The sequence below is a fragment of the Rhipicephalus microplus genome, chromosome 4 (assembly GCF_043290135.1).
Source record: "Rhipicephalus microplus isolate Deutch F79 chromosome 4, USDA_Rmic, whole genome shotgun sequence".
Classification (NCBI taxonomy): domain Eukaryota; kingdom Metazoa; phylum Arthropoda; class Arachnida; order Ixodida; family Ixodidae; genus Rhipicephalus; species Rhipicephalus microplus.
In genome coordinates, this window is record NC_134703.1 from 25,188,727 (window position 1) to 25,212,126 (window position 23,400).

General features: G+C 43.8%; 1 protein-coding gene across 1 annotated transcript; it reads left to right on the forward strand.

The window, feature by feature from the left end:
- The first annotated feature begins 1,441 nt into the window (after window positions 1-1,441).
- LOC119171365 (dermonecrotic toxin LspaSicTox-alphaIA1i) lies at window positions 1,442-21,025 on the forward strand. The gene is made up of 7 exons (XM_037422216.2): window positions 1,442-1,605; window positions 4,289-4,422; window positions 6,111-6,348; window positions 7,364-7,495; window positions 11,121-11,243; window positions 15,574-15,805; window positions 20,212-21,025. Exons 2-7 carry the CDS (start codon window positions 4,300-4,302, stop codon window positions 20,459-20,461), a joined length of 1,098 nt encoding a protein of 365 aa, XP_037278113.2. The 5' UTR covers window positions 1,442-1,605; window positions 4,289-4,299; the 3' UTR covers window positions 20,462-21,025.
- Window positions 21,026-23,400: the final 2,375 nt, after the last annotated feature.

A 23,400-nucleotide genomic window follows, 5' to 3' on the forward strand; every position in this document is an offset into this window, starting at 1 on the left:
AAGCAGTTTGCAGCAGACTCATCTCTAAAGAATTGAGTTTTCCATCACCAGTCACAACGCTGAAATCGGTTCGCAGCTATGTCTGGGCAACAGTGCCTAGGCGATTGCAGCACGACGAGATTGTGAGGCACGGGACGGACAATCGGTGTCGCTTCGTTCTACGAACTTTTGTACAGTTTATTTATTTAGTATTTATTGTGACGAATCATGCGAGCATGTAACTGCATCTGACGGAACAGAGAGACTTGCATACTGGCATCTGCCAACAAGGTGATAACAATACATGATGATGCAGTCCCCGGCTACCGCGTCACGTATCGAACAACTGGTCATTTCTATAGTGACCGCACCACATCCACGCTACTTTTTGGCGAGTGCATGCCTTCCAGTTCGACCGAACCTACTGTAAATAAACATTGTTACTTCTCATACTTGTGCGTTTGTGTTTACTGAACGATTAGTGTTTTCCATTAAGCAAAAACACCGTGTTTTCTTCTTTTACTCTACCTACTCAACACATGTATTCGTCCAATGCTATGTCAACGACACTCGGTTAATAACTAACAGACAAAATGTCATTTTTATCGGGTTGAAAAACATTATCTCAACTGTGCATTTCATCAGATGTTACAATATGTGAGCTGCCGGAGAGTGAACAAAATATTTTTGTTTTATTTGAAATACTAGATTTTAGTCATTTGGGCTTTTGCGAGGAATCAATTCCGAATCAGGGTTCAGAACATAGTAATCCGAAAGCAAGAGACTACCTATGGACACATATATCCAAAAGATACGTTATACTTTTGCTATACATTGGTGAAAACATACAAGTGCTTGCTATAGGGAAAATAGGTAACATAACAAAAAAGTGCAATTGTCATGAGCTATAGCCAAATCAGCCTACGCAAAGAAATTTCTGCTATACCAGAAACCCAGCGACGTAATGATCATATCTTCCGCTTCTTAGCCCTGCGTTGAGGTGACCCTAATAGGAATGTTAGCAGAAGGTGAAAAAGGCTTCTTGCGAAAAAAGTATACATCGCCAGCTCTTTCGAGCAGTCGTCCACTTCGTATTCATGTAAAAAGAGACATGGCAGCCATTGAACAAAAGTGTAGCAATTGAAGTCGAGCACTGATCCGTGAACAAAACCAACCACCTCCCCACTTCAAATTCTATTTGTACGCAATATCAGAACAAAAGCTTGCACCAATAAAAGCTTATGCACCCTCACAAAGTGTACAGCTGGTCCTCCTACAACGGAGATAGATTATGTGGACAGTTGAAAAATATACTGGTGCCTACAGCAGCTGTCTTCGGGCATGATATACGCCCGTCTTTCCTTCATATGCTAGAAACAATGCATGTGATGCACTTGTTTCCATGCCCATCACAATAGGCAGTGTTTATTACGTCCAGCTATTAGACATATGAAAGGTGCAGGTGAAATAGAAAACTCTTCCTAAAACTACAGGGACAAGAAGTCCCTGTTCATAGTTTCGCTTATGCCAGCGCAGTGTTGCAGGTAAGAAACACTGTACTCGCTGCTTCGCAGGACTTCCTCCCTGTGCCACGTGACAATATAATAATGTTATTGTGAACGAATGGTGAGTGCATCTGTTCTGTATTTCAAGGGCAGTTTGTGGTGTGAAGATTATGCATATGTATATGAGCGTGCGTTGTTACTGCCCCTGTCATATCATTACGAGCGGCTGTCATTTTTATATTACATTACCTAATTGTTTGATATACCTAACATAGTGTATATTACTAAAGATTACCGGTCTGATTATGCAGAAAAATATGCCATTTCGTTTTGCGTTCACTGCCCCTTCAAACTGAGTTTTGCTGGTGGTACGTAAGCAAATATATATATATATATATATATATATATATATATATATATATATATATATATATATATATATATATATATATATATATATATATATATATATATATATATATATATAATTTACACTGCTTTGAAATACGGAAATGTGAACGGGTCTTAAGGAGCCTCCACGACTTTCATTCAGCTACTCAAATAATTAGGCGCCGTAAGGAGATGTGCGACGAAATGAAACAAGTTATTTATCAGAGTTTTCTCAAATTCTTTTCTGCTTTCTGCTGATTTTTTTCCATCAACATTACGTCTGTATGCTCTATTAATCTATATAAGGCAGTGTGAAAATATATACCACAAAAATAAACTATATGTATAGTTCCACCTAATCTGTAGCTCTGCATTGTTTTAGAAAATATTTGAAAACACGTGAGTGGTTTCCTTTTTAGCTTTTTGCGCCTTATAGCCAGTTTATCTGCCAAAAACGCACAGCAACTTTTTAGAAACGCCAGTGAAGAACTGACAGTCAGCTGTGAGCAGTAACATTTTCCTCATACCCTAATTATGTTTCTTACCCAACACAGCTCCTGAAACAAAAGCGTACTCTGTACGTATAAATGCCTTTTCTAGCTACGCACACGTAATTATTTTCCCGCGACTACTCATTCCTTTACAGGAATGCAGACTGCGTCTTCTTATTTATTGAGGTCGTCCAATTACAGATTACCAGTTAAAGATGAATTTTTAACCAAACCACACCAGCAATAAAGATCCAGCAAGTACCTGCCACCTTGTAGCTACAGGATACCTTGAGAAAATATCTTTCACCTTGAACACTGACGTCCGTCTATTACTTCAAAGATCCTCGTCTGAAAAAATACGAACGACGCCGGCACAACACTGTTCTCGTCTTGGCCGTGAAAAAGCATACGTAAAAAATCATGCCCGAATGCTCTCAATCCCTGCAGATAACACTCCTGTTTTCAAATGACACAAATACGTTCGCCACGTTTGTGTAGCAAACTGGAATAAAAAAGTGCTTGAAGTAAAGAGGACCCGAGGAAAGCTTAAAATTGTAAAGTCGACCCCTCTATAGTACTTACCCGTACCTATCGGACGAGAGACTGCTGCAAAAGACGCACTGCAGTGAGAAAGCTACCTAACAAAGGTGCACGACACCACTGGGTGTGCGACCATCTTCCAACAAAACTGAAAGCAGTTTCGGCAACAGGCGCCCATTGTCAAAGTGAGGCAGAAAATGGAAAGGCGAACGCGTATCGAGCGTGGCTGCAAGAGACTCATATTAGTATCAGATATCAAAAGCTCCAATAAGTAAATAACCAAAAATGCATTTGCCAAATGTTATATGTTTTACTTCCAAGTCACGTTGCATCAGCAATAAGGAAAGGCAAACAGCGGCAACGTAAAATGAAGCAGAAGGTGATATCCGGTATGCAGGTCTGCACCGCAGTTGGAGAATGGGAGAAACCAACTGACAACGAAGCTAAGAAATCTATAGAGACATTACTCCTGTTTTTTAACGGCAGTATAGCGGAATACACGAGAAGTCAACAAACAGCCATTAAGGACCCGACATACAAGGTTGGGTCCTTACTTACGGCAAGCTGGTTTTAAGAGCGGAGCGCCCAACACCAACTTGCCGCAGATAAAGATCAGGCGCCTGTGCAACGACTCCGCTATCTAGGAGGCACTGGCCTGTGCAGCCCAGTCTGTTGTATACTGTCGTATCCTGCCATCGTATGCTGTCGTAGCATAGCGTAGCATGGGTGAAATCCCGCATAGGGATAGAAAAAAAAGAGGAAGCAAACAAGAAGTTGAAATACAGAGAAAGTAAAGAACAACGAAGAAAAATAGAAAGTGCAATAAAGAGAAAGGATTAACTGAAGAGGGAGGAAGAAATAAATAAAAATAAAGATAAAGACCGATGGCGGGAAAAAAAGGAAATGGAATGGAGGCAAAAGACCGAAGACGAACAAAGAAGGCTGCCCAGAACTTCTTTAGGCCTGGCACCCCTAGTGCGAAGCTGTCTTGATTTTTCATCCACTTTGATTTGTTTCCATTTATGTCTTGATTTCTTTACCACAGCTAAAATACAAGAAAACTAAAAGTTAGAACGCTCAAGTTTTGTCGTCTCTCCCTTTCTTAGCTTCATTGCTTCTTACTTTCATTAGGTGTTGCCTAAGAAAAAAGAAGTTGGCTCTCGATCGATCTCTCTTCTTCGTTTTTGTGTACTAATGTTTATTTTTTGACAGTCACTTTCTTTTTATACTGTACTTTGTTTTAAAATTTCGATAAAAGACCGATCTCCATGATATCTGATAACGAAGTCAAAAGAGTTAGCTACGTAGAACACTTTGACTTGCTTAAGATTGCATGATAAAAAAGCATAAATAGAAACGGCAATGTTGCTTTTTTTCTTTCAGCATCCACAACGATGAAAATTACGACATTGTTTTTCATTTACTTTCTGCTGATAAATTTCTATTTTGTTGTGTTAAGCAACGTGGTAAGGCACAATATATTGCGAGAAACTTCAGAGGAAGCACCAAGGCCGAATGTGAGTACCACTCTAGAATTTGTCATCCACGTCACTTTCAATTATGGCAATCGAAGCCGTTTGATCTTCAATGCAGGAAAATAATTCCGTGAAACTTGAAAAAGACACCACAAAGAAAACACACGAATAGATTGAGCAAAATTGGTTCTTTGTGGCGTCCCTTTCAAGTTTCACGGAATCATTTTCCTCCATTGAAATAAACCAACTAGCTCCTCAAAAGTTTTCGTTTTCACTTTCAATGGCGCTTATTCATGAATGTCGGAAACCCAAACCGGTAATGCTGTGGGCAAAGAACAATGATTGAGAGTGCACACTCAGTCTTTTAGAACGAGCAAGTAGATAATATAGGCTGTGATGACATTCCTGTATTATGTAGGAGAATAGCGATAACATTTTTCGTGGGGTTTTGGGGAAGTCTGTCGCCTCTATATGTCGTTTTTAGCTTCTATTAGCGCGGCACATATGAAAAGGAAAGAGGAAAGAATACAGAGACGTCAAGACAGGTAGGCGCTTTAGCGCCTACCTGTCTTGACGTCTCTGTATTCTTTCCTCTTTCCTTTTCATATGTGCCGCGCTAATAGAAGCTAAGTTCATGGATAACCAACTCGCCCGAGCCACAACACTTTTGATCTATATGTCGGTTTGTGCGTGTGATTCTGTGCCTTTCCGTGTTTACAAGCACAAAACGAACGCCAAAATTTTACGAGAAAGGGGAGGGGGGGGGGCTCCTTCCATCCCTCCGCAACCTATTCAGCCCCCTTGCTATGCAACGGTCGATTTTGCATCGTTTCCCGTTTTAGTTCGTCATTTCGTATAGAAGTATCAACGCTGCGGCCACGTATTTTGTCATGTGGTTGAGCATCCCTTGATTCGCACTCTCTTTCTCTCCTTTCGGCCTTTGCTTGAATTGTTATGATTGTTTCAATTACTAGTACTTATATGGTGCAAGCGGCTTGAATTAAAAGTAAGAATAAATGTATTCAAAGTCCAGACAAAATAAAAAGATAGAATCTGAATAAGCAAACCATGAGACAGAAACCAAATTAAAGCTTAGTGGCCAACAAGTCAGAGACCCATGGTAAGGATGAATATAGTGTAAACATTCATTCATTCATCCATTTCGGAATTCGACCGTGGCGCGAAAAGTTGCGACCAACGTACCAGTTATATACGATGTAAAAACGACCGCTGACTCTACTTCAGTCTGTGCGCAGCAGTCGTGGACCTATCCATTGCGCAGTCAATGTGCTCGGGGTCAGTTGTTTTTCTTTTTCTTTCGGGAAAGGAGGGGAGTAAATAATAGAAAAAATAATGGTAACAAGCATTCAGTATTTGCGCATCGTTATCGGTGCATAGAACTCCTGAAAAGAAAAAAAAGGAAGGATCAACCATTGGTTCGTCGTCGTAAGAATACGTCAGCAATACGACTAAGCTCGAGGTTTCCAGAACCGCGTTTTTCTATCGCATTTATACATCAATGTTTTTCTATTCTGAGCATCAGTCTCAATATTAGCAGTTAAATCTCCATAGACAGAAATTGTTCGCTAAGCTGAAGTTTGTAGAAATACGTATTCAGTCAAAGATATAAATAAAACAACATCTGCAACATCCTGTTCCTACTTCTAAACGCGAAGGAACACGTCATGGCCGAACTATAACAGTGAAACTATAGTGCTGCGACTCTGCAGGTGACCATGGAATCCAGGAGGCCCTTCTACGTCATCGGGCACATGGTGAATTCCCTGGACGAGGTGGACGACTTTATTGAAATGGGCGCCAACGCACTCGAGGTTGACATCGAGTTTGCGAATAATGGCACCGTTCTTGGAACGTTCCACGGCGCCCCTTGCGACTGCTTTCGTGGTTGCTTCAAGCGCGAAACCATCGCGGACTATTTGGAATACATTCGAGATGGAACTAGTTTCGGTGAGTTCCCTGCCGTCCTAAAGCACACGCGTTTCGTTGTGAGCGACAAAATATAACGCATATGATGTCGCCTACACTTAGATGTGACAACCAACTGTGCAAGAGCAGCAGGGACGACTACGCAATGATCTGTTCTACTTAGATGTCACTGCCCGCGGTTTTACGAGTCTGGCTCGTAAAACCGCGGTTAACAGTGAAGTGCCTTTGTTTTTTGTTTAGTACTTTTGAGCTATTTCTGATTCCTCCAAAAGGTGAACGACTTCACGCGCTGCAGTGGCTTTTAGCTTTTCTTTTGGCCATGGACCCAAGATTTTTTCAATTGATGGAGGTCGCTTATCCAAAGAATTGAGTTTTCGAAAAAAGGTTCTTTCGAGGTACGTCATGATTTTTACAATGCAGAAGAATAGTGCTCCACGTCTTCTTGAGCTTCTCCACATGAGAAGGTAGGACTGCCAGCTTTCCTTATACTATACAAGAAAGCCTTCGTGTAGGCTGTACCAAGTCGAAGCCCATGGATGACTGTTTCTACCGATTGGCTAACCTTTAACGGAATATTAAATTCTATACCGGGATCAATGTTATACAACAGAGAGTTTTGCGCACCATTTTCGAACCAGGTTTCCTTAGGCAGTTGACAACTCAGCTTATTTATTAGACACCGTGCATCGCTCATCGATAGAGGTATGACAGTACACTACCCGCGCAAGCACGCACGGGCAAGAAAGAGGATGACACATTGTGGTGTATTAGACAGCGCAGTGTGTTATTTCTTCAATGCCTGACTTAGCACACTTGATGATCCTGCCGCCCGGTTCTTGGCCGATCCCCCTTTGTGGGCGAGTGCCAGCAAAGCTGAAGGTTCATCATCATCATCATCTTCATCCAAAGCAGAAAGCACTCTCAGTTGACGACAATAACGCCAAGGTCCATTATAACTCCTCACGCTGTACCTCTCGGATGATTCCTGATCCGCGCGTGCTCATGATAAAGCATACGTTACTCGTGCCTTTTTCAGCCGATTCAAGGTACAAAGGAAAGGTAATTCTACTAATTATGGACTTGAAGACAAGCAAGCTCAGGTCATCAGCGAAGAAGAAAGCTGGCCTAACTCTGGCGGCGAAACTCTGGAAGCACCTATGGGAAGGTGGTGAGTGCCCCTTGCATCTATGCACGCTCACCTCGTGGTTGTTCAATTATCTAAGGAAAATATATGGCACAGTTACACCACGAAGAATAGGCATGAGCAAGTCACGTGCAGGCACTAATATACAGGCACCAGCCCATTTTGAGAAATACACGGAACAAATCCTCGGCAAACAAAAAAGTGTTTTCGGAGATCCAGTTGTATGTCCCGTGGAAACAGCGCTTCCTTATTTTCTTGGGCTGCTTAACCACATAACATTTTCGCACTGCGTCGGAGCTGACTTATTTTTTCCCTTCTCTGTGAGATGGTGGTAAAGCTTTTGTTACAATCTTCTATGACATACGGACGCAAGCATGCTTTTTTCCATGCTTGCATACTTGAAAGTAAAACAGCTAGAAACAGGTTCAATGTGGCTGCACACCACGCACAGCTTATAGACAAGCTGTTGAAATCGAATTGGTGTCGCACATTCGCACATTAGCCTTGCGATTCTCCTCTCATAAAAAAACAGCATAAAAGGCCTTCTTCAAGAGGAATGTTGAGTTGAATTATAACCCATTTCGCCCCCCCTCCATATTTTTCACTGCAAGTGGTTCCGTACCACTTCCACAAGTTCACAAGAGGTCCCCGAAATATCCAAAATATCTATAGCTGATAAGCTCTGCTCTACGCTCTCGTCCTTTTTTCTTTGCGCTATAACCTTCGAGGGTGTTGAATTGCCATTTAGCCTCAAACGCCATTCTTCTGAGAAAGTAGTCGAGCTATACGAACTTGAAAACGAGGGCTTTTGTAGCAGTAGCTTAGGCCGTACCGGGGATGTTCTTTTTTTTTGGGGGGGGGGCGGAGGGGGAGGGGGGTGCTGTTCGTGTGTAGAACGGCTAACATAATTGTAAGTGGCGGTCGATGCGAAGGCGTGTAAACGCTTTAGTATCACCCAGAAACTTTAAGCGTGAATCAAATTGGGGGGGGGGGGGGGGGGGGTAATCAGAACCCAGTCAACTCTGCCCTATAGTTACGTCCCTGGCTGCAACTGACTACTATAGGTATGCGCTTGTAGTATTCTCTCCGGGTAATATTTGTCCTACAATGCATCAGCGTATGCTTCTGGTCAGTTAATAATGAGAATAAGGCACTGAGTTCACATATCGTGTTGGTCAGCGCTTGTCCAAACCAATCAGCCAATGCTACGATACAGTCATGATGGAGAAACGCGCGACACGCGAGGTCCCATTCGCGGCTACCCAATCTTCATGCGAAGTACAGTGAAATGCACGTATACTTATAGTTCTTGTAATGCGCTGACGCAGTGCTCACAATGAATAATGCATACACGTCCTTCATCAAAAGAATCAGTGTAAGTAGTTTTTACAAGATTTGAAGAAGGTGTACCAAGGGTTTCCATGCTTATTGTTATAAGATGTAGCAGAACGCTCTCACAGAAAAATTCATTGTATGCGTTACGCGCTTTTAAATACGATAGTCTTACTAGGGGACCTTCGACGGAAAAATTTTGGTCCGTCTGTCTCTCTGTTTGTATATTTGTCTGTTTGTCCGCCCTTACCGATACCTCAAACGACACCTAACGGCCAACCCCATGCATGCGCAGCGCCAACCAATAGTGCTCAAGATTCAGCGTTCAAAATTGTGCCATTGTCAATTAAAAAGCAATTATTGCGTATATCTGAGGCACCATAACAACACGCCAATGTTTTGTATGTGGGCCTTTATACTAGAGAAGGCACACGCAAGTAATTCTAAGGACCGTAGTGTTTATTACGCCGCGCTGACAGTGCAACGCGATCCTCAAAAGGTTAAGTGCTTCCAATGCTTTGCTAAGACGACCCGGTGGTGACACCTGCCCATCGTTTTGCGTTGTACACCTTAACACCGCCGAGACAAGCGCGCATCTTCCTCCGCGAGTGCGCATGCCTTCCTTCGTTTTCGAACTGCCAGATGGCGCTCGTGTCTAACCTGCCTCGATGTGCTCGTTCGCCTCCGCTGCACGCTCGACGCACTAACGCAGCGCCTCCAGAATACCATTCACCAATTTTCTTGCGCAGAACATCACATAAACGTTTTGTTCTCTCTCTCTCCACACGCAAGACTATCGTCTTTCGACGACATATGCAGTTTAACCTGCTGATTAGGGACCAACTTTTTTTTTCACGCTGTGTGACACACAGCTACTGTAAACCTTGCTAATTTTAATTTTAATAATTTTCCTGTACACAAGCTGTTCATTGTGTAACCACATCGGAAGCTCAGTTTGCCATACTCATTCGAATACGAATATAACAAAAGTCGTCAGTTATGCGTGTTTTTACGTGTTCTACCGTGACTGTGTTTTCACGCCACGCTTGTGCTTTCGAACAACAGTGTGGTGTGTGGACCTACCACTACACAAAGCACGCGCTAGTACACTGGAAACCACTGAACGCACAGTAAATTATAATCGCGTACCAGCGTTAAGTCATGCTTGATCAAACGCAATGCTGACATATCCTCTTAATCCTAAAAACTTGCTCACCTATTATGCGTTTGACTACTATTGTCTATATTTACCAAAATGTGCGAAGACAAATGTAGCACACGAGGTATTTTCAAACCAAGTTCATTACACCTGCCTCGTTAAAAGAAAACAGTTACGTTTACTGAACAACTAAAAGTTTTAAGGGTTGTGATTACAATGACAACGCGTCACATAGTACTGGTACTACAAACCCAAAAAAACAGTTCATTGTGAAAAAGTACTCATTTGGTCCTGCTACGCTACAATCATACGCTTCTAAAGGTGTCCCCTGAAGGAATGTAAGCAGTATTTAAATATATGATATTTGACGCAATATTAAATTTTATAGAGGAGCTTTTGTCTCAACGTTTGCTATATAGCCTCTGAAGATATATGTCAACCTCTTTTGCACAAGAATTTATTTTTTTTAACCAAGTTATCAGACAGACTGAAAGCTTCAGCATTACGCGATTTGAATATGCGTTGATACCTGATATATGTTTTACGTTTGGCTGCGTTTAATTCAATACAGCTCAATTCTTCATTTGCAGGCGTAGAATACTGAAATACCAAGGCTGGCTGGACCACATATCCAAAGGCTAGTTGCGGGTCCAATGAAATTCAAAACATTCTAGTTACTTTTAAAAACTTACATAAAATAATATCTGTATAATACAGATTATTGTAAATCACTTACACCATCTATCGCACTGTCTACTTCTGTTACGTTAAGACTTAGTTTTGTGCTTTTTAGTACATATTGTGAGCGCATAGAGTCTATGACGCGAAAAGCGATGATGTAGCGTGAGAGGGTGAATCTCTCTTTCAAGTTTTACTTAACAAAAAATAAAGCTGGCCGGCAGATTGGCATATGAAGATCAGTAGGAGCTCAATCCTTGCAATTAACAGTGAGTTGCCTACAGAACATCTTCCTTGAACGGGACAGCAGCTTATTAAAAGTGTGTATTGGTAACTTCTACAAATATTTTGCTGCTTGTTAACCCGCCAAAGGCAATGACTCGGTTATCAATGCATTTGTTTTCAGCACAAATTGAGTAATATGTGATGCATTTTTTTTTCTTTTTTGGCCTACTGTATCCTGGTCACTTCGTATGCAAGTGCAACCGCAGTACATGGTGAACGTCCTGCTGTCCATCGGCTATGTGAAAGACAAGAACGTCCTCAAGGGTGTTTTAAAATATTTCAAGAAGGAACAAACTAGACACATTCTCGACAAAATAGGTGCGTAGATGTTTCATGTTTGGATACTGAAAGAACACTGCTATAGGGACCGTAACAGGGCCTTCTTTTTTCACAGCTGCTACACTGCCGCTTTAACCAGAGTTTAGTCACTCAATTAATCAACCAGTTGGTTGGTCGGTCGGTCGGTTGGTCAATCATTCAATCACTCAATCAATCAATCAATCTATAAATTAATCAATCAGTGAATTAGTTTCCTCTTCAAATACCACGAGGCAATACAGGAAAAAGCTACAATTAGCGGCGCGAAACTTCCGAGCCTATTTCTTACAGTTAAGCGCCATGTAGGGGCACCATTCATATATCATGTGCACGCAACCATAAAGGAACTCTTCCTATTTGGTGCTGGGGTTCTAGCACTTAAAACACTGTTTTCGTTTCGTTCTCAATATATAACCGATTGACGTGAGTGTTAAAGCAAATTGGTAGTTCATTGTCGAAAAAATTTCAACAGCGTGGGCATTAGCATGAATATGCAAAAGAGAGCTGACACAGACCAGCGCTGGTCCGTGTCAACCCTCTTCGGTGCTTTCCCGCTCTGCTGAAGTTTTCTTTCTAGAGTACTCACACCTGGTGATAGTATACTGCCAACTCTTAGTTGGCTCTAATCACAGATGAATCATAGGGTTCTCTTAGAATAAAGTTCCTTCCAGACATATCCGGAACATTGTCGCACCCATCGGGATATCACATAATTGAAAATGCAGGTGAAAGCGTTTTATGATATCGTGAGATATCAAAACACGATGCCAGTGTAAGATATATAGAAGCATCAAAACGTCAGAAAGTTGTTCACAAAAGAGTATAATAGAATAAATGAACCGTAAATAATATACCTGTATTGCCACAGATGATAAATATGTTCACACACGCCCCACCACCCTACCGCTGAAACACTTCTGTGGCGAACTCAGTAATAAGTAGTGAAGCTCGGTACGAAACATCAAAACATTTTCTATAGGTTTCTTTTTGTTTTATTTTTATGATAGCTTAAAACTCCTTAAACTGCGCCTTCACCTTGCTAAAACAAAAATCAAGAATACAAATTTTGCTATTGTCGACATCCATATTCGTCATACATAATGCATATACAACGTTTTTTAATACAATAGCCTAGCAAATTGGACACATAGTCTAGTTAACCTCCCTACCTTTCCTACATTTCTTCTCTCTCTCTCTCTATTCTCAATACAGCTGACTCTGTATTATTCACTTGTTTTTTACACGATTCTGGTCTTGTGAATAAATTAACCGCAATCAAAAGAGAGAAGTTTGCGCTTGCAAAGCTTACGGAAGCAAAGCTTACGAAACAGTGAAGCTACATAGTTGATCTCAGGAGCATGATTTGATTGATATGTGGGGTTTAACGTCCCTAAACCACCACATGATTGTGAGAGACGCCGTAGTGGAGGGCTCCGGAAATTTCGACCACTTGGGGTTCTTTAACGTGCACCCAAATCTGAGCACACGGGCCTACAACATTTCCGCCTCCATCGAAAATGCAGCCGCCGCAGCCGGGATTCGAACCCGCGACCTGCGGGTCCGCAGCCGAGTACCTTAGCCACTAGACCACCGCGGCGGGGCTATCTCAGGGGCATAACGCGGCCTTTTTGACTGATGCAAGCTATTTCCTAGCGTAGACAAAGTAGAGTCAAACCACAGCTTGTCACAGGCGATGCAGGAACGTCCACACTACAGCGCCAGAACTAGAGTGTGACGCTGGCTGCGCCCCCCAGTAGAAGCGCGAGCCGTCCGCCACTTGTAATCGGACCGCGGCATGCCGGGAAACGCGGCACGGCGGCTGCGCGGACTGCCTGCGTCGGTGAGCGCTGCCGATAAACCACGACGCGTGATGAACAACGGCGCGGAGGGTGACTCTTAAAGACGATAGTCGTTCTTAGGGTACTTCGATCAAAAAATTTTAAAGACGATAGTCTCTCTTGGGGACCTTCGACAAACAAAATTTGGTCTGTCTGTCTGTCTGCCTGTCTGTACGTTTGTCTGTTTGTCCGCCCTAACGATACTCCAAACGGCATCAAACGGCCAACCCCATCCGCAGCGCCCAGCAATATTGCTCAAGGATTAGCGTTGATATTCGTGTGATTGTCAATTAAACAAGCAAATATTGCGCATATCTGAGATGTCATAACAACACGTCAACGTTTTGTATGTCTGCCTTTATACTAGGAGACGCACACACAAGTAACCCTAAGGACCGTAGCGTTTATCGCGCTGCACGGACAGTGCAACTTGATGCTCAAGGAGAAGTTTCCAACGCCTTGCTATTTGCTTGTCTGCCTGTACATTTGTTTGTTTGTCCGCCCACCAATATTGCTCAAGTTTCAGCTTTCATACTTGTGCGATTGTCAATTGAAAAGCAATTATTGCGCATATTTGCGGCACCATGGCAACACGTCAATATTCTGTATGTGTGTCTTTATACTAGAGAAGACATACATAAATAGTTATAGGAATGTAGCATTTATGACGCTTCTCTGACAATGCAACGCTATGCTCAAAAAGGCAAGTGTTTCCAACGCTTTGATAGGACGACACGGTTGGGGCACCTGCCCGTCACTTTGCGTTCTACCCCTTATCGCCTCCGAGACAGGCGCGCACGCCTTCCTTCGTTTTCGAAGATAACTGCCAGATAGCACTTCTGTCTAACGTGCCTCGATGCGCTCGTTCGCCTTCACTGCACGGATCGACACACTAACGCAGTGCCTCCACAATACAATTCAGTGATTTTCTCGCACAGAAAATCAAATAAACGTGTTGTACACTCTCCCCAAACGCAAGACTATCGTCTTTCGACGACATTTGCAGTGAAACATGCCAACGGGGCCAATCTTTTAGGAGCTTGCTTCTTTTTTGCCCAACGGAAATGACCGAAATGTACACTAGTGTTGCCAGTGTGTACACTTCTGAGGTCATCGCTCAATGTCACCTCTCCGGTTATTCCAATAATGCTAACTAGATGGCGCGCCGCCGCCCAAGGCGTCAGTTTTCGATGGCCCGCGCGCTTGCCTTCTGTGAGTGGCTTTGAAAGAAAGGGAAGTTAAGAGAAAAGCGTGGTGTCGTGACTGTGTCCATCTCAGGAGATCAACTCTGCAACGCCACACGAAAAATGGGTAGTGAGGGAGAGAAAAGAATCTCAAAGAGAAAAAGCGGAAGGTGTCAGTTGTGTTTGGTTTGGTCACGTGCGAACGTGTGCCGCCTCCCAGCCGTGTGCATCAATGGTCATCGAAAAAAATCACAGAATATCCACTAGGTGAATGATGAAGAGTGGGGCGAAGCACGGATGGACGCATGGACGCACAGACGGACGGACGAGCGCTTCACGCCCTCATCATCATTCACTGCGTTGATTGATTGATATGTGGAGTTTAACGTCCCAAAACCACCACATGATTGTGAGAGACGCCGTAGTGGAAGGCTCAGGAAAGATAGAACACCTGGTGTTCTTTAACGTTCATCCAAGTCTGAGCATGCTGCTGTATGGCATTTTCGCCTCCATTGAAAATGCAGCCGCCGCAGCCGGAACTTGATCCTGCGACCTGCCAATCAGCAGCCGAGAGTACCTTAGCCACTAGACCACCGTGGTGGGCCCGTGGATATGCTGTGACCCCCTTTTTATTCACATGTAATGCAATGCAACTGGCTACTACGACTACGATGACTACGACGAGACGACGCATACAACTCACGGCGGGCTTCGCCCCCGAAAACAAACTGCCAGGCAAGCCGACAGGGCGAGGATCGTCGCTTCGTAGGTACGGCAGCACGTGAAAAAGTTCCCGAGATGAGTGTTGCACGTGGGTACCAACATGCTTCAAAGCCCCCTCACCTGCCTGTTCTCAACCCCGTTCAAGAACGCCTGATAGCTCCACCTCTGCTATTTACATAGATCGTTAGGCACTTGACTCACGACAAAGGCCAGTATGGCATAAAGGGACGGTTGGTTAACGTGCCGATCTACGAGGCCCATACTGTGCAGTGCCGTTCGCGAATCGTGCCCAACAACGCTGCCTTCGACGTACACATCATGCATCAACTCATTAGCAAGCTTTCCTACAGATATGGTCTCGCCAAGAAACGTCCTATGCACCTCCGAGCAATTTACTCCAACATATTAACTTTGTGAATATGGTGTTGATCTTTTTTTTTGTGTGTGGACACCTGATATTTTAGCTAAAGTTTTAAGAGCTTCGCTCTTAAGAATCAAACGTATGTCATCGAAGCGGTGACCTCAAATCAATTTACGTTTGAGGACGCGCACATTTGCGTTTATTTGAGCTATTTCACTGTGCAGGCTTCGACGTTGGCATGAACGATCCACTGGAGAAGATCGGGCGCATGTACAAGCAGCTGGGCATCAATGGTCACCGGTGGCAGGGAGATGGTCTCTCCAACTGCGTGCGCTTTCTGGTTCCCGTCGCTAGGCTCCGGCAGGCCGTCAAGGCCCGCGACAACCGGAAAGGCTACATGGACAAGGTGTACCACTGGACCGTTGACCTGCCACACTTCATCAGGAAAAGTGTCGAGTAAGACCCTACCGCAAACACTAACTCGTAACACGAAACTGCCCGCGGAGAGTAGGGGACCGAATTCACAAAACTTCTGTTTTAAGTGCGTTTTTATTGGCTAGCCAGTTCATTCTGTTATGTTTTGTATCATAACTAGTTGAAATATTATCTTGTGAAAATCGTTAGTGTGAGACCGTTTTCAAAACATGGGCTTCGGGTAGGTGTAATCGCAGTGGCGGTTACCCCATTTAGATGGGGCCGAAGTGCTAAAGCACTGGCGTACGTGGAAAAAACCTGATCAGGGGCCGATTTATACCAAAGATTTCTGCTGAGAGGAAAGGGTGGGGGGGGGGGGGTCAATTATCTTCTATGTTGCCCCATCGTGGTGGTCCTGTGGTTAAGGTACTCGACTGCTGACCCGCAGGTCGCGGAATCGAATCCTGGCTGCGGTGGCTGCATTTTCAATGCAGGCAAGAATGCTGTAGGTCCATGTGCTCAGATTTGGGGTCACCTTGAAGAACCGCAGGTGGTCGAAATTTCCGAAGCTCTCCACTATGGCGTGTTTCATAATCATATGCGTGTTTTGGAACGTCAGACCCCACATATCAATCATCTTCTGTGTATGCTCATTCATATGTTTATATGTGCGCGTTTATAAATACACTGTAAAATTGAAAAAAAAAATTTGGGAGTGGATTTAATTCCCACTTCCCACTGGCTACACCAGTGAACCCAATGTAGCCGCAAAGCTAAAGTCATCGTCTCGAGTTCAGCTGTAAACAGCACAGTCCTTGAGTCATTTACATGCCACTGATATACGAAATCTGTGCGCACTCGGTAAGACGGTGACAAGTGTTTCAATCAACTGCTTGGGCGAGAACAGAAAGACATATGACATACCACTGAACTAGCAACTGAATCTCGAGCCACAGCTGAACAACTGAGCCGGATTCATTTGCTAGTTCAGCAATATGCTGTATGTCTTTCGGTGCTCGTCCTAGTAGTTTGCTAGAACCCTGCTCGCTATATGCCACTAACGAGCTCATGAAAGCGTAATTCTCGATAAGACGGCTTATGCATCCGACATGCCCCGCCACAATGGTCTAGTGGCTAAGGTACTCCGCTGCTGACCCGCATGTTGGGTGATCGAATCCCGGCTGCGGAGGCTACATTTTCTATAAAGGCTAAAATCCTGTAGGCCCGTGTGTTCAGATAAGGGTGCACGTTGACAAACCCCAGGTGGTCGAATTTTCGGGAGATCTTGGCTACGGCGTCTCTTATAATCATAAAGTGCTTTCGTGCGTTAAACCCCACTTATCAATCAATTATGCATCTGACATGCATCGATTAATGAGTGGTGCCTCTGCTTCCTTTCCTATTTTACTCCTTCAGTTTTCTTTGGAGCGAAGCTCCTTAAGACCTCACGATGTCCATCTGGCTTCAATCCGTTCGTGCGCCGTACACAGTCGAAGCGCAGGTGCAAAACATCTGTTTGCAAAACCGTCTACAAAGCTCACATATGAATTAAAAGTAGATCATCCGTCCGTTGGTGCATACATCCGTTCGTGCGTCCGTCCTTCCATCTGTTTGTCTGTGCGTCCATCGGTCCGTCCGTGCGTCAGTTCATACATATATTCGTCCATCAGTGAATCCGTGCGTTGGTCCCTCCAACAGTCGTCCGTGCGTTTGTGTGTCTGTTCGTCCATCCATTCATGCATCCGTCCATCCGCCCATTCATCCATCCATTCATCTGTGCGTCATTTACTCTAGTCGGTAACTTCAACGAGACAATGTGGACTTTAAAGGGACCCTGCAACACTTTTTGAGCATTGTCAGAAAACGCTTCCGATCGGTAGTAGAGGCTCCCGAAAACACGCGGGCTTAATATTATAGCACAGCACGCGGCCTGGAATTCACAATAAATTATCAAAGCTAAAAATTGCTTTCTCTTCTCTCGACAAATGACCAAAGACGCTGAAAAATCATTGGTGGAAAGCCACCAATCACCCATTAGCTTATTTGAACATGGCGTGCTCTCTCGTTACAAAGATTGCCGTGGGCATAGAGTTTCCCAAAATTAACTAGAGGGCACTCTGGCGCTGCGATCGTTCAGCGACCTTGGGAATGATGGGTAGTACACACATTTGCCTAGTCTTCGTACTTGCGGGTGGCAAATCGTACTTGCGGCTTCGTTTACTGCTTGTTACGGTTTTGTTTTGAAAGAAAGAACAAACCCTTTTGAACTGAATGGCTTGATTCAAAAAGGCAAACCTAAATAAATAAGGTTGTAAAGCGCAAACGGTGAGCATTTGCTACTTTATTTTTTCGTGAAAAAACAGCTTCAAGCCACACGAACACACACGGAGCCAAAAAACAGGCCAGAAGTACGAAAATTAGACAAATGTGTGTACTACCCATCATTTCCATGCTCGCTGAAGCGCAATGTGTTGCAGCTCCCATAGACACTAGTGCCAGAGTTCCCTCTAGTGTATATTGGGAAACTCTATGGCCGTGGGAGGCTGCGACTTCTCCACGTGCGCGCGCGCAGTAACACTGAAAAAGCCGCGTATTCTCAAAAAAATAAGAAAAGAAAAAAATGCTCAAGGTAATTAGGTGAGCCTGACGTATTTTCTTTGCCTCTGCCATCCCTCTCTGCTTAGCTTCCAGCGCTCTCGTCGGGACGAGAGATGAGAGAACGCAATTGCAGCATGCAAAAAATCTCAGTAACTCTACTCACACTGGGCGGATTTTTACAGTTTTCGCGGCGTTGAATTCGTAAGGCAATAAGCTCTTCCAGTTAATTACTTCTATGGTTTCTTGAAAATGCGTTTCCATGCATATATGCGTGCAATTTTTTTTCTCTACCCTTCCTTATACACCTCTGCTGTATAAAAAACTGGTATAGAAACGACATTCTGTGGTATGGGAACACTGTAGCATTCCCAAAAAGCAGCTTTTAAAGGAACTAGTGAAGCATCAGTGGGCCACGCATGCCGGTAATCGAAACCCAGCGCACATGGGGCACAAAGGACTTGCCATGCAACATCACACCTAATAAAATCCTTAAAGCTTTTAAGCCAGGCAACCGTTTGAGTGTATCCGTAGGCACTGTTCTTGAAGTCTTTTGTTGATATCCGCACTCGTACTGCGTGCCGCAATGGTACGTTGGCCTTAATATGGGAAGTCTTTTAAATTATTGACAAATGCTCACAAATGAGCAGGTTTTTAATTCAGCTGTTATGCCTGTATATCTGCATATATACACATTATTATTATGATGATGATGACGAGTCTTCAGCTTTGCTGGCACTCGCCCACAAAGTGGGATCGGCTAAGAACCGGGCACCAATACACTTTAATTATCAACTCCTCTTCATGCACTCGCAAAGACGAAGTAAGCGTGCAGCTCGCGCGCCTACGGCCACATTTTTATTAGCTTTACTTTTTTAGGGTAAGAGGGTTGGGAAATACGTGTTGACGCTTTCCACAACGTATTTTTCGACTCAATACAAGACCATCGCCTTCATAAATGTTTTGCCCTTGACACGCCGCAATTATTTTTAATAGTAATTGTTAGTGTTTAACGTTTCAATTTGATATTTCGGTTTAATGTCCAAAAACCACGCACATGATTATGGGAGACTCCGTAGTGGGAGGTTCCGAAAATTCGGCCACCTGGGGTGCACCTAAATCTAGGCCCACGTACCTCAATCATTTTCGCCGTCACTGAAAATGCGGCCGCCGGGGCCGGCATTCGATCCCATGACCTTCGGATCAGCAGTCGAGTGCCTTAGCCATCCGACCACAGTGGCAGGTGCCGCAGCGATCTTTCAAATCCAACAAACATGTCCTCAATGGCATTAAAACCCATGCTTACTTTTATGCGTTCTAACGCATTGACTTCACTTACAAAGAATCATACTAAAAATATATATATGCTTGTGTTCACTACTAAAAGTACTGCCAATTTTCCTTCAATAAAAATAACACAATGAATACTCAAAGTTAGTCTATCACAAAATTTCAGGCATAGAAAAAGCCCGGACACAAGCAATGAAAGTTTTAGACATTACAAAATCATATATGCCATAACGCCTTCTTGTCCCTTTGTCGTCGCTCTGTTTTCGCGCTATAGCTACCGTCATGTCATACCAACTAAGCCCAAATCTCCACTCGTCTAAGGCAAAACAGTATCGCGCACATGGTTACACAAAAGGGGAATGACGAGATTTTGAAAACGAAGCAAGTATGGAGAGGTCACGCGGATATAAATACTTTAAAATCGCGCAGTAATTGCTCACAAGAAATTCACCTACTTATTTTACTTTACTAAAGAGCGGTCCTTGTGTCAACTGGTGCTCTTTGTAACTATTTTAACAATATATGAGCTTTATGATTCATTGTAAACTGATTGCCATGCGCAGGCATGGTGTGGACGGAATCATCACGAACCGGCCGGACAACGTGCTCCAAGTACTGAACAGCACTCCGTACAGTGAACTTCTCAAAGTTGCCGACTTCAACGACAGTCCGTGGACGCGGTTCATTGAGCCAATGTTGAGGAACGAGACGGAGCGCGACATGGAAGTCCTGGGTGGAGGAGAAGTGGAAGAGCGCCTCAGTCATCCCTCCAACTTGGACCCTTACGAGATAACTGCGGTTTGGACGGAGTAGAAATGGGTGCCGTGTATTGTGACCGTACACCATAGACTGAGCTCCAACGTGCCGTTACAGACTTCCAGTGAACGCCGCGAAACGTCGGGGTTCCAAGAACGCAGCGACAAGGGCGACTGCAAAAATACTTCGCCTTGGACAACGTGGAAGCCAACCCTCAATATGAGGGCAGTGCGAAGGGTCATTCTATTAAAGAAGTACTGCAACTACAGCATACATAGCTACAAATGGTAGCTGCACAGAAAACTAGAGTGTACGAGCAATCAGCACATTTCAAACGTGTTGCAGTAATGAAAGTTTGTAAAATAATGGGAAAAGGAAGAAATACAGATGTGCCTTTCCTCTACCTGTTTTCTTTGTTATAAACTTTGGTGTACTACATCATGTTAAGTAAACAACAACTCGCCCAAGAAGAAGTTATCCTGCACTCGATATCATCATGTACGAATACACCCCTCGCCGACGCGTTCGTGCTAAAAGGACATACGGGCGATCGTATTCATTGATGGCATACTGACAAATATGTTCATACTAATTTGCAATAAATAATCATCCTACATTTCTCGTCAAAAGCCTCACGTTGTGTTGAACGCTGCGGACACTACAGGTGCCCGAAAAAATGATTTCAAGAAGGGTCTCGAGTTTGGCAACACCGGCCTTTTTGTGTTATTCTCAATCACATATTTTCGCGCGTGAGCCGTTGTGCCTATCCTCGACATTCTAACGGTATAAACAGAGCACAAATATTCGCGTACACGCACGCACGCACGCACGCACGCACACGCACACACACACACACACACACACACACACACACACACACACACACACACACACACACACACACACACGCACACGCACACACAAACACACACACAAAATAAGATATGCGTAAGGATTGTTTCTGAGGAGTACGGCTAGGCAGTGATAATTTCGGGGTATGTTAGAACCACCAGGTGCATCCCTGAGTGTGCCACAAGATATCTCTTAGCGTTTTCAACATGAAACCAAGAGCTAGATTGGAGGCCGCAACTCTAGCAGCCTTCTCTGTTTATTCCCAGACCACTCACATTTGGTTTCAATTAAATTTTTCCATCTTTAAACATCTCCCCCCCTTCTCCACATGAAGTACTGGGCAGTGGAGAATACTGCGCGGTGCTGTGTAGAAATAGTGCGTGGTAGAGTACACGAAAGACAAGCAGAGGGGGACAAGCTTTTATCATCCGTATTCTCTTCGGCGCAGTATACATCTATCAAGATTCACCAACTGGCCCAATCAATTATTTGGACTTTGCAAAGAGCGAGAGCACTTATTTTTTACGAACCCGTCCTTATGTCAAGTGTGATCCTATCGCAGCTCCAGCTTCAAAATGTCCCGGCCGCTGACGTGAAGACGAGTGCTACACCAAAAAGTAGGTTCATTAAAAGGAAAACTAATTTCCCACTTGCGAGATTGCCGTTGAAAACATGATGATGATGATGATGATGATGACGACGACGACGACGACGATTATGATGATGATGATGATGATGATGATAGATATGATGATGATGATGATGATGATGATGCCTTAAAGTGGCTTATACCCACTCAGGGGGATAGGCCAAGAACTGATTACCTGAATTAGGCGTTTTCAATACTGAATATTTATAAAAAAATAATGCTCGTAAAACGTAAAGAGTCCTATAAGTGTTGTTCCCCCGTTCAGACCAGACAGAATAAATATTGTCTTGACTAACACTGCATGAGATTCCTCGACGTTGTCCTTGTACTTCATATACTATGCACAACCCAATTCGGGGAATAGGTCTTAAGAACTTAAACCCATCCACTCGGACAGTGTTAAGAAATTAGTTCACTTGCTGAAGGAAACGGCTGGAAAATGAATAGTTTTAGACATAACACATTTAATGCATGCATACACTTCCATCCTCATCGTCACCGCCACCACTATATCACGGAATCGTAAAGACAAGGAAGACGCGTGTGTTCTGCCATCCCGTCCCCTTTCTTCGAGGTCTTCGTGCTTCTCTACCATAACTCGACCCTCACAGCAACCGTGATGACTTCGGAAAGTACACCAATCGTAAGTAGAAATTAGGGAGCTTTTAATTGGGATTACAATTACAGCGATACTCCAGCCACAGTCATAGGCTTGAGTGCGGGGGAAGGGGGGTGCACCCACTAGTCTCCTAAGAAAGGGGCGCATTGTCGGCCTACATAATAGGGGGTAGGGCCACTTTCTAGTAAGTGAATAACATTATGCTGGGAGACTTCGCGTAATCTGTCAGCCTTGTGCTTCATGTTGATCTAGTTGAGGCGCAGTTTCGTTGTGCGGTTCCTAGGCGCGCGTGCACCACGACTGTATTAATGCCGTAGCTCCTGTTTATTGAAGTCGTTTTCACCATATCGCCGTCGCCGAGTCCTCACAATCTAATTGATGTTGGTCGTGTTGTCTACTCGCAAGGAACCTTAAAATAGCGAATCGGGAGTGTCCAGGCGGGCAGTGCCATCGGGCACGGCGAGCTCCCCCTCCTTCATAGGTTTTGTTCAACTTGCCATTTATCGTTATTGTTATCCTTCCACAGTGTGTTCCTTCATTAAGCATTCCCTCCACATCGGCATAACAATTGCATTGTCTTCTCTCAACAAGTATTTTATTTATAGTGGAACGAACGCCATTTGCAATAGAAATAAAAAGTATTCACTGCATTTTTTTCGACTATTTCGTGAATAACTATCTTGAAAGCACGTCTTCTTTCTTTTTGTAAGGTTTTTTTTTATTTTTTATTTATTTATTTATACTGTCAACCCTCACTTGAGGGTCATTACAGGGAGGGAAGCATAGGATATGGAAAGTAAATACAGACATTGATATTTTCAGCACTTTGAACAATAACACAACAGCATATTCATTGCTCGGCAAAGTAAACATCAA